At 39.5% G+C, this 13,423-nt stretch overlaps 1 protein-coding gene across 5 annotated transcripts in view; it reads left to right on the top strand.

Moving 5' to 3' along the window:
- Positions 1-13,423, top strand: part of LOC140465886 (progranulin-like) — a 106,521-nt gene that overhangs the window by 13,913 nt on the left and 79,185 nt on the right. Inside the window, exon 1 of one of the 5 annotated variants that reach the window (XM_072561784.1) lies at positions 1,008-1,105. The exons of 2 other annotated variants lie outside the window; for them this stretch is intronic. Coding sequence is in view for 2 of the 3 variants with exons in the window: in XM_072561781.1 (XP_072417882.1) it covers positions 9,145-9,183 (39 nt within the window). In the remaining variant the exon portion in view is untranslated. Of the gene's footprint in view, positions 1-1,007; positions 1,106-9,103; positions 9,184-13,423 lie in introns of those variants that run through there. 2 more of the 5 variants (XM_072561781.1, XM_072561785.1) reach the window with 2 other exon arrangements.

Raw genomic sequence — 13,423 nt, 5'->3', positions numbered from 1 at the left:
TTTTTTACACAGTGGGTGGTATATATTTGGAATGAGCTGCCAGTGGAAGTGGTTTAGGCAGGTACATTAACAACTTTCAAGCGGCATTTGAACAAATTTATGGGTTGGAAAGGTTTAGAAGGATATGGGCCAAGTGCAGGGAAATGGGGTTAGCGTGGACAGACATTTAGGTTGTCATGGACCAGTTTGGGCCAAAGGTCCTTTCCCCATGCTGTAGGCCTCTAAGTCTTTTATATTTGGTGCTCTCTTAAGACCTACTGCCTGCCTAATTTTTCAGTTTAGGTCTTGGCACTTTTTTGCTATTGCGGCATTCTCATTTTCTGAGATTACTCGAGCATGTAGTACTGATTAAGTAAAATAAAATAATGCTTTCTGTAAATGTTTGTAGAGATGTCTGTATGAAGGTAGATTGTGCTTTGTAGAGTGCCGTGCCCTAGTTATCGAATTTTGTGTCTGAGCTAAAGACATGAAAATTTAACTGGGAGTCTGCAGATATGCGAGCAATTTAGGGGTTAAATTTTCAGCAGTACTGTACACGAGATTATGTTTGAAATTATTTGCTGGAACAGCAGAATGGTTTTGTCTCTGTTTGCCTTGTTGCATCTTCTAACTGTGTAGGTCAGTTCACGTACAGGTTTGAAATTATGGGGATTGATAAAATTTAGATTAAGTAGAAGTTTCAAAAAAATCTTAAATTGCCCTCATGCAAATTCTCCTTATTGGAAGTTATATCCAGTTTATTTTAAGATGTCGGTTGAGCGTTCTGCAATTGCTGTTGTCTGTGTACATGAAGAAATTCAATGCAAGTTGAATTCAATTTTACTTCAAATATACATCACTTACAAACTGTTACTGCATGTTTATTTTGTTTGATAAAAATTCATATCGACAAACAGGTTGAATTTTTGGTTGATGGAACATCAAACTCAGCAGTAGCTTGACAAAGGTTCAAAGTGTCGCTATTGTTCGTTCTTGCAATGCAGTACTCATTTCCTCATAGTCACATGGTAAGTCCTGATTCAACAAGAGGCAGCCGTCGGAGCAGCAGCCCAGTTCCTCACGGTTGTCTGAGATCAATTTCCCAGAGTGAAAGCTGAAGTGTCAGGTATTTCCAATTTTACATCTTTTCTAATTGAACTAACCAGCAGTTGAATCTTTTGAGTAGGCTGAGATTGTTGTACTTATTTCCAACAAACCAGAATAGTAACTCTCCTGTTCACCAGTTAGGTCACCCTGTTAACTTGAGATTCTCTTGCTGAATAATTTGAACTGTGGGTCGTGACGACTATGGATTTCTGAGGGATTAACCTGTTAACCTTTGCTGTACAGTGATTACACCTTGGGACTAACATCAGTTGTGTTTTTTAAAATATATGTTCTTAGTTTTAAAACTATCAGATGTAAGTCGCATTAAAAATGCATGATAGTAAAGACAGAAGTTCTTTACCAAATACAAAGGCAGCAAAGCCATGCAAATATTCCACCCAAAGTTAAGTGTACTCTGTAAGAGCTCATTACTTTTGCTTTCAAAAAAAGCTGCTTCATTTACAAAACATACAGCTGCCTCACCGTCATAGACATGTACTGACGTCATATGGATTTGGGAGCAGAAATGAAGTAAAATACAGGGAGAAATTACCCAAATACAGCAGATTGTGACAGGTTTGCATCCTGTGCAACAATTTGCAAAAGAGCTTGATGCATTAAAGGCTGTCAGAAGTTCATTCCTGATTAAGAGCTTTTGCCTGAAACATCGATTTTCCTGCTTCTTGGATACTGCCTGACCTGCTGTGCTTTTCCAGCACCACTCTAATCCGGACTCTGATTTCCAGCATCTGCAGTCCTCGTTTTTACCCTGTCAGAAGTTCATACCTTGCACGTGTTTGTGGCTTTGTATTGCCTCTTGTATACAAGTTTGTGTATTATTGCAGGTGCCCATTGTTTGGGCAGTATTTTTTAATAGCAGCTTCACTTTATTTAGTAAGCATTTAACTGCAAAGAAATTGTGAAGGAATCAATGCTTGTTTGCTTCCCTGAATGGCCTATGGTTTTTTGAGATTGTTTTCACTTGAAACAGACTTTGCAGCAATGCACTTCAGTTTTCGAATGCTACAGCTATACTGTGTTCTAGCATATCTCAAGGTTAAAACATCTGTAGAGCAAGCTAATTCAATCACTAGTTTTGTGGTCTCTTTTGAGACTCGTCAAAGAGTCATAAATTTGTATAGCATGAAAACAGACTGTTCAGTCTAATTCATCTGTGTTGACCAGTCATCCCAATCTGATCTAGTCCCATTTGCCCTCATTTGGTCTGTATCCTTCTAAACCCTTCATATTCATATACCTGTCCCGATGCCTCTTCAATTGTGTAAGCTTTTATGACTTCCTGTTTGTTCCATACATGTACCATCCTCTGCATTAAAAAGTTACTTCTTAGGCCTTAAACCTATGTTCTTTAGTTTGGGACTCCCAAACCTTGGGGGGAAAAAGACCTCCGCTATTCAGTCAATCCATCTCCCTCATGACTCTATAAACCTCTAAGGTCACCCGTCATTCTGACATTCTGGAGTAAAAGGCCCATTTAACTTCTCCCTATAGCTCAAATCCTCCCGTCCTGACAACATTCCTGTAAATCTTTTCTGCACCCCGTCAACCTTAACAGCATCCTTACTTTAGCAGGGCAACCAGAATTGTATGCAGTAATCTGAAAGTGGCTTATCAATGTCCTGTACAGCTGCAACATGATGTTCCAAATCCTATACTCGAGTGCACTGACCGATGGAGTCAAGTGTGCTAAATGCCTTCTTCACCACCTTGTCTACCTATGACTCCATTTTGAAGGAGCTACTCTGTATGCGCCTTCAGTGCTAAATCTTTGTTCAGCAATACTCCCAGGGCCCTACCATTAACTTATAAGTCCTGCCCTTGTTTGCCTAAACAAAATGCAATTCCTCATGTTTACTTAAACTCCATCTACTACACCACCTATTTTGGTGTCATTCTGCAAACTTACTGACCATTCACATTCAGATCAAACAAAAAGTGGTTGACCCCGCATCGATCCTTGTGACATATCTTTGGTCACAGGCTTCCAGTCGGAAAAGCAACCCTCTATCACCAACCTCTGTCTCCTATGTTCAAGCCAACTTTGTATCCAATTGGCTAGCACTCCATGGATCCCATGTGATCTAACCTGCGAACTGATAACTTTTAAGAGCAATATCATAGTTTAACATTGATGACTAAGACTCTGACAGTTAAATACTCGATAATTTCTTAAAAACAAGTTGAATACAGTTAGAATAAGATCCGATGCAGTCTTAAGAGAAGTATTGCTATTTGTCAAGTGGATGGCATCTGTAGTGGAACCGGATTAAAACTGTTGATTAAAGGACTATCATTTATTTAGCACAGTTCAAATCCTTGAATGTTTCATATAGATTTATGACCAGTTAAGTAATTACAAAATGTGATAACTAAGTAAGCAGCAAATTTATGAACAGTAGTGAAGTAAATTGCAACGGCCAATCGTATAGTACTTTTGAAGTAAAAGGGCATGATGCTTTGTGAGCATTATTGACCTAAATTTAACATCAAGCGTCATGGAGATATTAAGGTGATCAAAGTTCAACAAGGAGATAAATTTTAAAATGGAGAGAAGTAGGGAGGCCAGATAAGGAAATGAATAACTGAGATTAGGCTTGGGCAGCTGAAGTGGAATGATGGAAATTAGCGATATATAAGAGGCTGAAATTGGAGGATTGTACATATCTTGGAATGCTGGAGAGGGTTGAGACCATGGAATGATTTAAAATAGAGTTTTAGATTTGAGGACTGTCAGGACTGAGAGCCAATATAGATCAGGGAGTCGTTCATAACCAAATGGAGAATGTTAAGAGGTAGATGAGGTTTTGATTTACTATCATATCCAAAAAATAAGTGCAGCACTTCCTTAGTCCTGCATTACAGTAGGACTGTAACCCACACACTCTCAACTTTGAATTGAGACTGATTTCACTGAACTTACTGCTGACATCTTTACACGAACTGCATCCTGACTGGCAGCTGTTGGGTTTATCTTAGATGCTAACAATATATGTGGGTTTCAGGCAGATGTTTTCATATTTTTTAAAAATGGTATAGACTTTAATTTGTGGCAGATGAATGGTTGTTAAGTGTTCATTATGGTTAAAAATGTATTTCCATTAGAACTGACAGTCTGCAACTTTTCCTAATGGGTTTATCATAAATGTACAGAAACTTCACACTGATTCATGTGATTATTTTAAAATTTTAATTCATGAGTATTTTAACAATGCTACATTGTAAGCAAAGTGTGGAGGCTTGAAGTTACTGACATATTTCCACTTTAATAATGGTGAGCACTGACTGTTCATCCTATAGCAAAATTTGGCCAATTGTCTTCAAATAGTCTATTTTACTCAGATGAAAACCAAGAGGGTATGTTGCTGCAAAGTGTTGAAAATATTGTTAGTTTTTAAGACCATGACTCCCATGAGTATTCAGCAATGCTCAATATTTTCAAAATCAAGCAGCATGCTATGTTTCCAGATGTTTGAGTTTTTTTTGATACCTATTCTTACTCAATTCACTTGTTGAATTAGGGAAGTGAGAGCTTTGGCTATAGTTTGAACATACAATTTCTTCTTTTGTTGTGCCAAATGCTTACCAAGTATATTTTCAAAGTAAAACAGCATTTTTTTTTTCTGGATTTGTCATCCTCATCAATATAAAGTAAGTAAATGTGATTGAGCTGGATATTGGAGAGAAAGGGATGTTGTATTTTTGGTGATGTAGGTTATGTCAACATGTGTAAAGATCAAGGAGGGATAATGCATTGTGACCACAGTATGCCATTTGTTAATTGCATTACAACCATTTCAGTGTTGTGACGGAAGCAGAATCCTGATTGGAAAAATTAAAATGTGGAACTAAAGCTGGATATGTAACTATGACATAACAATATGTTCAAGGGCTTTGGAGATAATATGATAGCTTGCACATTGTGAAATAGATAGTGATAAGATCTGAGAATGAAGTGCAGTGACTGACAATCCAGGGGGGTCAAGAAAATTTCAATTAATGGGAATCAGGTCAAAGAAACAGGAGGTGGACCTCAAGAGCTTTGAGAGAAGTCTTGAAAGGACAAAACAAGAAATGCTGAGGGGAGCAGATGAGATGGGATTGAGGAAAACTTTTTGTGGAGAATGAAGGTGGAGGTGAGTGAATGACTGAGAAATTTTCTGGCTTCAGTAGTATCGTGGAATTGAAGACTAAGGCTAAATAATTTGGCTCAGTTGAAAGTCATTTATGGAATGAGGTGCCAGCGGAAGTGGTTGAGGCAAGTACATTAACAACATTTAAAAGGCATTTGGATAAATTCATGAATAGAAAAGCTTTAGAAGGATATGGGTCAAGTGCAGGGAAATGGGATTAGCGTGGATGGATATTTTAGTCAGCAGGGACCAGTTTAAGCCTGTCTCCATGCTGAAAGTCTGTCTGAGTCTGAGTTCCGGGAGATGCAGAATGAGGTGGCTCTGATGATAAACGATATAAGGAAGTGGTTGTATATAGTGCCGTCATTAAACAAGAGTGGCATGGTGATATTACTTCAGTTGGCAATGTCAAGGCATGTACATTTGTGAGAGTATGTTTGGGAGAATTTGAGGAGGGAGTGGTGCAGGAAGCAGGTGAAAGAGCTCAAATAGCAATTGAAGTCACAAAAGGAAATTCCAGTGAGAAATTTTGGAGGGGAGTTGTGATAGTTATTGAGGTTTCGAAGGTCAGACAAGGATTGAGCAGTTTAAGATGACTTTTGATAAACTCTAAACCTAATTCTGGCAATTGGGATCTTTTGAACTTCTGGATTAATTATTGCTTATTCTGTATTAATTTTACCTGTCTTAAAGTATAATATGCAACCATTTGACATTGTACCTTTTCAGGCTTGTTTTAGTTTGTGTCTTATTACTCAGTAGTTGGTGTTTTCCTGCTGTTGAAAATGATTCCACATGCAAAACTAACATTGGAAATGTCTTCTGATATGATGATGAATGATCATGTGTTTAAGCTCCTTGGTCCCATAATTATTACTGCTATATAGTATTTTTTGCAGTGAAGTCCAACACTTAAAATGCTCATGTGATAATTTATTGTTTTGTATCTTATGGCATTGGTAGAAAATGTAACCAGACATATGGCAGAATCTAAGGTCCTCAAGGGTGCATCACAAGCTACATAACTCAAACAGGGGAATGTGTATTAAAATATCAAACATGTATGGGAAGATTGTGTTTATCCTATTTCTATGCTGTGCTTCGTTTAGTCCGATTAGTTTAATGTCATGCGTGAGCTTCTTCTCATCGCTCGTTTCCATGTCCCTTCAGTATAACCTTTTTCTTTCTCCTTTGGACTTGCCCCTCTGATATTTATTTGAACCACTATGGTGATAAGTTCCATTTGTTACCATTTTTTAGGCAAATAAGTTTGTCCTGAATTCACTTTTTCTATTTAAGGATACTTTTAAGGAGGTGGGGAAATTAGGGAGCTGTAAAACTGGAAGATGAAGTCAATGCAGAGTAATAGTGGGGGTGGGGAGAGATTGATTACAATGTTATAAAATGATGATTATCTAATATATCACATTAAATCCAGGGGGAACTGGCAAATTGGATACAAAATTGGCTTGATGGTAGTAAGCCAAGGTTAACAGTGGAAGGATGCTTGCTGCGTCGGAGGCCTGTGTCCAGTTGATTGCCTCAGGGGTTGGTGCTGGGCCTATTACTGTTTGTCACCTGCTTCGATGAATTGGATGAGAATACACAAGGCATGATTAGTAAGTTTGTAGATGACATTAAAATAGGCGGTATCGTGGACAGTGAAGAAGGTTATCAGAAATTACAGCAGGGCTTTAATCAACAGGGGAGATGGGCTGAGAAATGGCAAATGGGACGTTAATATAGATAAGTGTGAAGGCTTGCATTTTGGAAAGTCAAATCAAGGTAGGAATTTCATGGTGAATGGTAGGTCTTAAGGAGTATAGTGGAACAGACGGACCTTGGAGTTCAGGTGCACGGTTCTCTGAAAGTGGAGTCACTGGCAGACAGGGCATAGTGGCCTTCATCAGTCAGGGCATTGAGTATAGAAGTGGGAGGTTATGTTGCACTTGTACAGGACATTGGTAAGACCGCACTTGGAGTATTGTGTTCAGTTTTGGTCACCTTGATATAGGAAGGATATTATTAAACTGGAAAGAGTGCAGAAGAAATTTACAAGGATGTTGCGTGTGGATTCAGTGTTCTGAGCTACCAGAAGAGGTTTTTCTTTTAAGTGTAGGAGACTGAGGGAGGTGTTTATATAGGAGTATATGGTCATGAAAGGCATGGAAGCCAACCCAGTTTCACCTACAATTGTCCTTGAGTGGTGAGTCCACAGATACGATGCAAGATAATAAGGTCTCTATGATTTGAGGTTTGCGATTTTTGAGAAGATTTGTAGCTCAGGTTGAACTTCTGGTTGTAAGTTTGCTCGCTGAGCTGGAATGTTTGTTTTCATATGTTTTGTCACCATACTAGGTAACATCATCAGTTAGCCTTTGGTGAAGCGTTGGTGTTATGTCCTGCTTTCTATTTATGTGTCTTGGTTTCTTAAGGTGGGTGATATCATTTCCGGTTCTTTTTCTCAGAGGAAGGTAGATGGGGTCCAAATGGATGTGTTTATTGATGGAGTCCCAGTTAGAGTGCCAGGCCTGTAGGAATTCCCGTGCGTGTCTCTGTTTAGCTTGTAGGATGGATGTGTTGTCCCAGTCAAAGCGCTGTCCTCCTTCATCTGTATGTAAGTCTACTAGTAATAACCCATTGGAAAATCTTGCATTTGTTGAAAATGTAGTTGTCTCTCTAACATATTCTATTTCAAAATTGAAATTTGGCTTAGAAACATAGCTCACTTATCAGCCATAAGAGTTCTTCATGTTTGTATGACTGATTCTTGCTAACAGTGGACCGTATTAACTATTGTTAAGTGATTATTTACTGTATATATAATGAATTGGATGAGGAAAGTGAATATATTATAGCCAAGTTTACAGATAATGCAAAAACGGATAAGAAGGCAAATGGTGAGGATGACACTAACTACAGTGGGATATAGACAGGTTGTGATTGGCCGGTGGAAAGTAAGGTGGGAAAACATGAGTTTATCTACTGTGGCAGGAAGAATAGAGGAGCTGAATATTACTTGAATAGAGAAAGCCTGCAGAAAGCTATGGAATGGGGTTATGGGAGTTCTTGTACATAAATCATGGAAAGCTAGTATACAGGTTTAGAAATAGAATCATAGAATACTTACAGTCCAAAAAGAGGTCATTTGTCCCATTGCATCTGCTCTGCTCCAATTTGCTGAAGAGCATCCCATCCCTACCCAGTACCCTACTCCCTATCCATCCCTGTAATCCTGCATTTACCGTGGCTAATCCAGCTAACCACATCTCCCGATACTACAATGCAATTTACATGTCCGGTCAATCTAATCTACACGTCTTTGGACTGTTTAATGAGACTGGACCGGACCTTGGGTTGGGGGGGGGGGGGGGGTGCACATGGCATTCAATGTTAGAATATTTGATACTGTAGGTGCTGTTATGCTGTTTCAGTTGGGGAAGAATCTAGGAAGGGAATTGGTAAGGGAATCAAAGGTTTTGGGGAAAAGCAGGAAAATGGAGTTAAGGATTGTTAGGTGAATCATGATCTGTTTGTATGGTGAAGCAGACTTGAGGGATCAAATGGCCTACAACTTCTCTAACATCATATGGGCAAGAGTTGGTAATCCTTTCTATGGTTGGTAACATAAATTGCTTCCTATAAGTTCATTTTTTTTAAAGTGCAAATTATAACTTCCAAACGAAGTATTAAATTGTGGTGTCTTCAACGTTTAGTACAATTCATTGCACAGATTACTGTCATGTGCGCAGAACTTCACTGCTTAATGTCCAAACAACATTTATTACTCAAAGATTTTTATAAGTATGTAAGTTAGCTCGCTGAGCTGGAACGTTTGTTTTCAGATGTTTCGTCACCATGACTAGGTAACATCATCGGTGAGAGTCTCCGGTGAAGCGCTGGTAGCATGTCCCGTCTCTCTCTTCCTTGGTCTTGGTTTCTTAAGGTGGGTGAAGACATTTCTGGTTCTTTTATCAAGGGAAGGTAGATAGGATCTAAATCTATGTTTATTGATGGAGTTGTAGTGCGCATGCCATGCCTCTAAGCATTCTCATGCATGTCTTTGTTTCGCCTGTCCTAGGATGTATGTGGTGTCTTCCTTTGTCTGTAATGTGTGGAAACTAGTGATTGTTTTTGCAGTTTGCTATGTGCAGATTAACTGTAGTATTTTTGTACTTTGCAACAGTAACAACACTTTAGAAGTACTTCGCTGGCACGTTCAATCACTTTACTCTCAAGCTTTTTGTTTTGTGAATAGAATGTCTACCATGGCAGCAATCTCTGTTCCTGATGTTGAATATGCCTTAGTATACATGAGATCTCCCTCTTATATACACATACATTTACTCTGACTCACCTGCACCACTCACTCGTGCTCTCTCTCATGTCTCCAGCTCACCCCTGTAGTCTGGATTGTCACAATATAGCAAGCCAAGATTACAAACGTGAGCTGCTTTCCCTTGGGGCTTCATATAGAATGCTGTATGGCAGAAAGCAAATTTTTCAAGAAGTGTGGTTTCTGAGAAGCATACAGTCACTTTCATTTGATTTTCTGAAAGCCCAAACTCTAAATTCAGTTAGTGTATGCAATGGAGCTTGCATTAGAAAGAACATTACAATGCAATATTTAGTAAGGTACTTTATTTAAAAACTTAATTTCTCATCACATTGGGCTGTTCCTCCTTAATGCTGGAGACCCTGGTTCTCAGTTATCGACACATGTAAGTACACAGAGCAGCTGGATGAATGGCAAATGTACCTTGTGTTGGCAAAGGAGGAATTATAGAATAATTTCACCAGAATGATGCTTGAACTTTGGAAGTTAATTTACGAGGAGAGATTACAAATCGAGATTGTTTGTCCCGGTATTCAGTAGGTTGAGGGTTGATTTGAATGATGTTTTAAAAATATTAACAAAACCTGTTCAGGTGGGAAGAGAGAAAATTATTTCTCCTCATGCATGAGCCTAGCACTAGGAGATCGTCTGAGTTAGAATCGAAGCTTTTTAGGGATGAATTTAGGTAACACTTCAATTGCTGGAGTTTTGCAAACTCTGCTGTGGCAGTTGATTCTATGTCAATGATTAAAAATCTGTTAATCTCATTTAAAATTGTTAACCAAAAATATTAAAGGATGTGAATTTAATTCATGATCAGCCATGATCTCATTGAAATGTGGAGTGGACTTGGTTTTAAAAAGCTTCTACATTTCTGTGTGTTAACAATAATGTTTGCTTATTTAAAACAATCTTAGTGCATTCAGAATTGTTTGAAATGTTACCTTTCATTTTCATAAACATTTCCTAGTGGATTACTGTTTTCTTTGCCACTGGGTTCTCAGAACTAAACACTGATTTTTGCCTGAGGCTATGTAATTTTTAACAGGTCTGTGTACCACTTGTGTCCTGAACTCTGTGTCTATGTATGTGTTTGTGCATTTGTACATACACAGTTCATATGAACTGAACTGTCATTAATATTCTCACATTATCAAATTAACACTTTCATACTTTTGGAATGGATAGAATAATTGACCGCTGCTTGAATTTAGGGTGGAAAGTAATTATGGTTGACTTCAATAATTTGTTTGAGATTACCCCATTAATCCTTAAGGCACAAATCCAAAGAATTTGTATGTAACCCAAGAGAAGTATGCTCAGGACCAAACACTGTCCACTTGAGGGGACACAGACCCTAGTGAATTCCATGCAGTAAGTCATTCAGTATCCATATTGACATTTTCTTTTTCCACAGATGCTGCCACAACTGCTAAGTTTCTATTGCTTTCATTCAATATCCAGGTGAATTGATTTGAATTGAATTTATTGTCGCGTGTACCAAGGCACAGTGCAAAGCTTTGTCTTGCGAGCAAGATAGGCAGATCACAGAGTTAAGTAGCATAGATAAGTAAATAATAGGTAAACAGCAGCAAAGCCAAAAACACAGGTACAGGTGAATGTTAAGAGTTTGAGAGTCCATTCAGTATTCTAACAACAGTAAGGTAGAAACTGTTTCAAAACCAGCTGGTGTGTGTGTGTGTGTGTGTGTGTGTGTGTGTGTGTGTGTGTGTGTGTGTGTGTTCAGGTTTCTGTACCTTCTCCCCAATGGTAGAGGTTGTAGAAAAGCATTGTCAGGGTGGGATGGATCTTTAAGAATGCTGGTGGCCGTTCCTTGACAGCGGGCCTGGTAGATGGATTCCATAGCTGGGAGGTTGGCCTTGGTGATTGTCTGGGCTAAGTTCACCACTCTCTGTAACTGTCTTCGATCTTGAATGGTACAGTTGCCATACCAGATAGTGATACATTCAGACAGAATGCTCTTGATGGCACACCTATAAAAGTTGGCAAGGGTATTTGCCATCATGCCAAACTTCCTCAGTTGCTGAGAAAGAAGAGATGTTGTTGGGCCTTTGTAACCTGTACGTCCACATGAAGAGCCCAAGAAAGCTTGTTGTGGATGACCACTCCCAGGAGCTTGACCCTCTCCACTCGTTCCACCTCTGTGCTGTGCATATGTAGGGGGGCAGGAGTAACATCCCGCCGAAAGTCAATAATGAGTTCCTTAGTTTTGCTGGCAAAGAGCTAAGTTGTTCTCAGTGCACCATTTTTCCAGGTCTTCCACCTCCTGTCTGTAGTCTATTTCTTTGCCATCTGAGATTCAACCGACCATGGTTGGGTCATCAGTGAACTTGTAAATGGCATTAGTCTAGTATTTGGTGATGCAGTCGTGGGTATACAGTGAGTACAGTACACACCCCTGGAGGGTTGCAATGTTGAGTGTTTGTGAGGATGCAATATTGTACCCAATCTTCACTGATTGTGGCCTGTGGGTCAGGAAACTGAGGATCCAGTTGCAGACAGTGGGGTTTAGTCCGAAATCACTAAGCTTAGTAATCAGTCTTGAGGGGATAATAGTGTTGAAGGCTGAACTGTAGTCAATGAGTAGAATTCTTACGTAGCTGTTCTTGGTGTCAAGATGTTCTAGGGAGGAGTGAAGGGCAAGTGATATGGCATCTGATGTGGATCTATTGGTCTGATAGGCAAATTGGAGTGAGTCAAGAGTAGCGGGGAGGCTGAAGTTGATTAATGCCATGACCAGCCTTTCAAAGCACTTTAGGGCCACTAGGTGGTAGTCATTGAGACATGCTGTATGAGCCTCATTAGGCACAGGGATGATGACGGCCCTCTTGAAACAGATAGGGACAGTGGCCTGCTACAGGGAGAGGTTGAAGATGTCTGAGAACATCTCTGCCAATTGATCTGTGCATGCTCTCAGTGCACGGCCTGGTACTTCGTCTGGTCCCATCGCTTTCCCTGGGTTCACACAAAGGAAAAATGATCTGACCTCTGATGCAGTGACTGTTGGGATAGGTTTGTCAGGACTTGTCAGAATAGATGTTACCTCTCCGCTGAAGTTCTGCTCAAAGTGAGCATCGAAGGCGTTGAGACGATCTGGGAGGGATGTGTATCTGCTATCTGACACTGTCTCTTTTTAGAACCTGTGATGTCATTCAGTCCTTGCCATAGTCGCGGGGTGTCTGTCTGGGTCTCTGGTTTGGATCAGTATTGGCCCTTGGCTGTCTTAATGACTCTGCGAAGTGATACTTGGATTCCTTATATTTGAGTGGGTCTCCTGATCTGAAGGCCTCACGCCTAGTTGTACAAGGCAGACGAAGGAATGTGCAAAATAGATCTGGTTTACTAGGCTAAGGCAGTAGTCAAGACCGGTATAGATTAAAAATGCTGAGCCTGCAATAGAGTCCAAGCCATAAGATTTCTTTATTTTGAGGGCAGATTATTTTCAAAACCAATCTTGCAACAGAATATTGACTTTTGAAAATGGATTGGATTTCGGAGATGGCGATAGCATTGTGTGCTGTGTTGACCCCGGATTGTGACAAGAATGATACAATTGATGTTTTTGTAGAAAACAGAGCTAGACTCTACTGAAAACGTATAGAATTGCTCAACTCCAATTGCAATTAGCTGGAAGCAGGCTGCACTGTTGTTGGCAACCTTGCTCATTGTTTTCAGGCAAACACAGCCTTCACTGCAACTTGTACGTGAATGATACAGGCAATATTATCAATTTTAACCAACCCTTATCTTGTAACTTTTTTTAAAAACTGAGTGGGAGCACATGAAGAAAACATACAGGAGATTTAGTAGAATTTTCTTTTAAAGAAAC

This window comes from Chiloscyllium punctatum, chromosome 42, assembly GCF_047496795.1.
Source record: "Chiloscyllium punctatum isolate Juve2018m chromosome 42, sChiPun1.3, whole genome shotgun sequence".
In the NCBI taxonomy this organism is placed as follows: Eukaryota; Metazoa; Chordata; class Chondrichthyes; order Orectolobiformes; family Hemiscylliidae; genus Chiloscyllium; species Chiloscyllium punctatum.
Note: the sequence above shows the minus strand (reverse complement) of the source record. Positions and strands in the feature narration are given on the sequence as shown.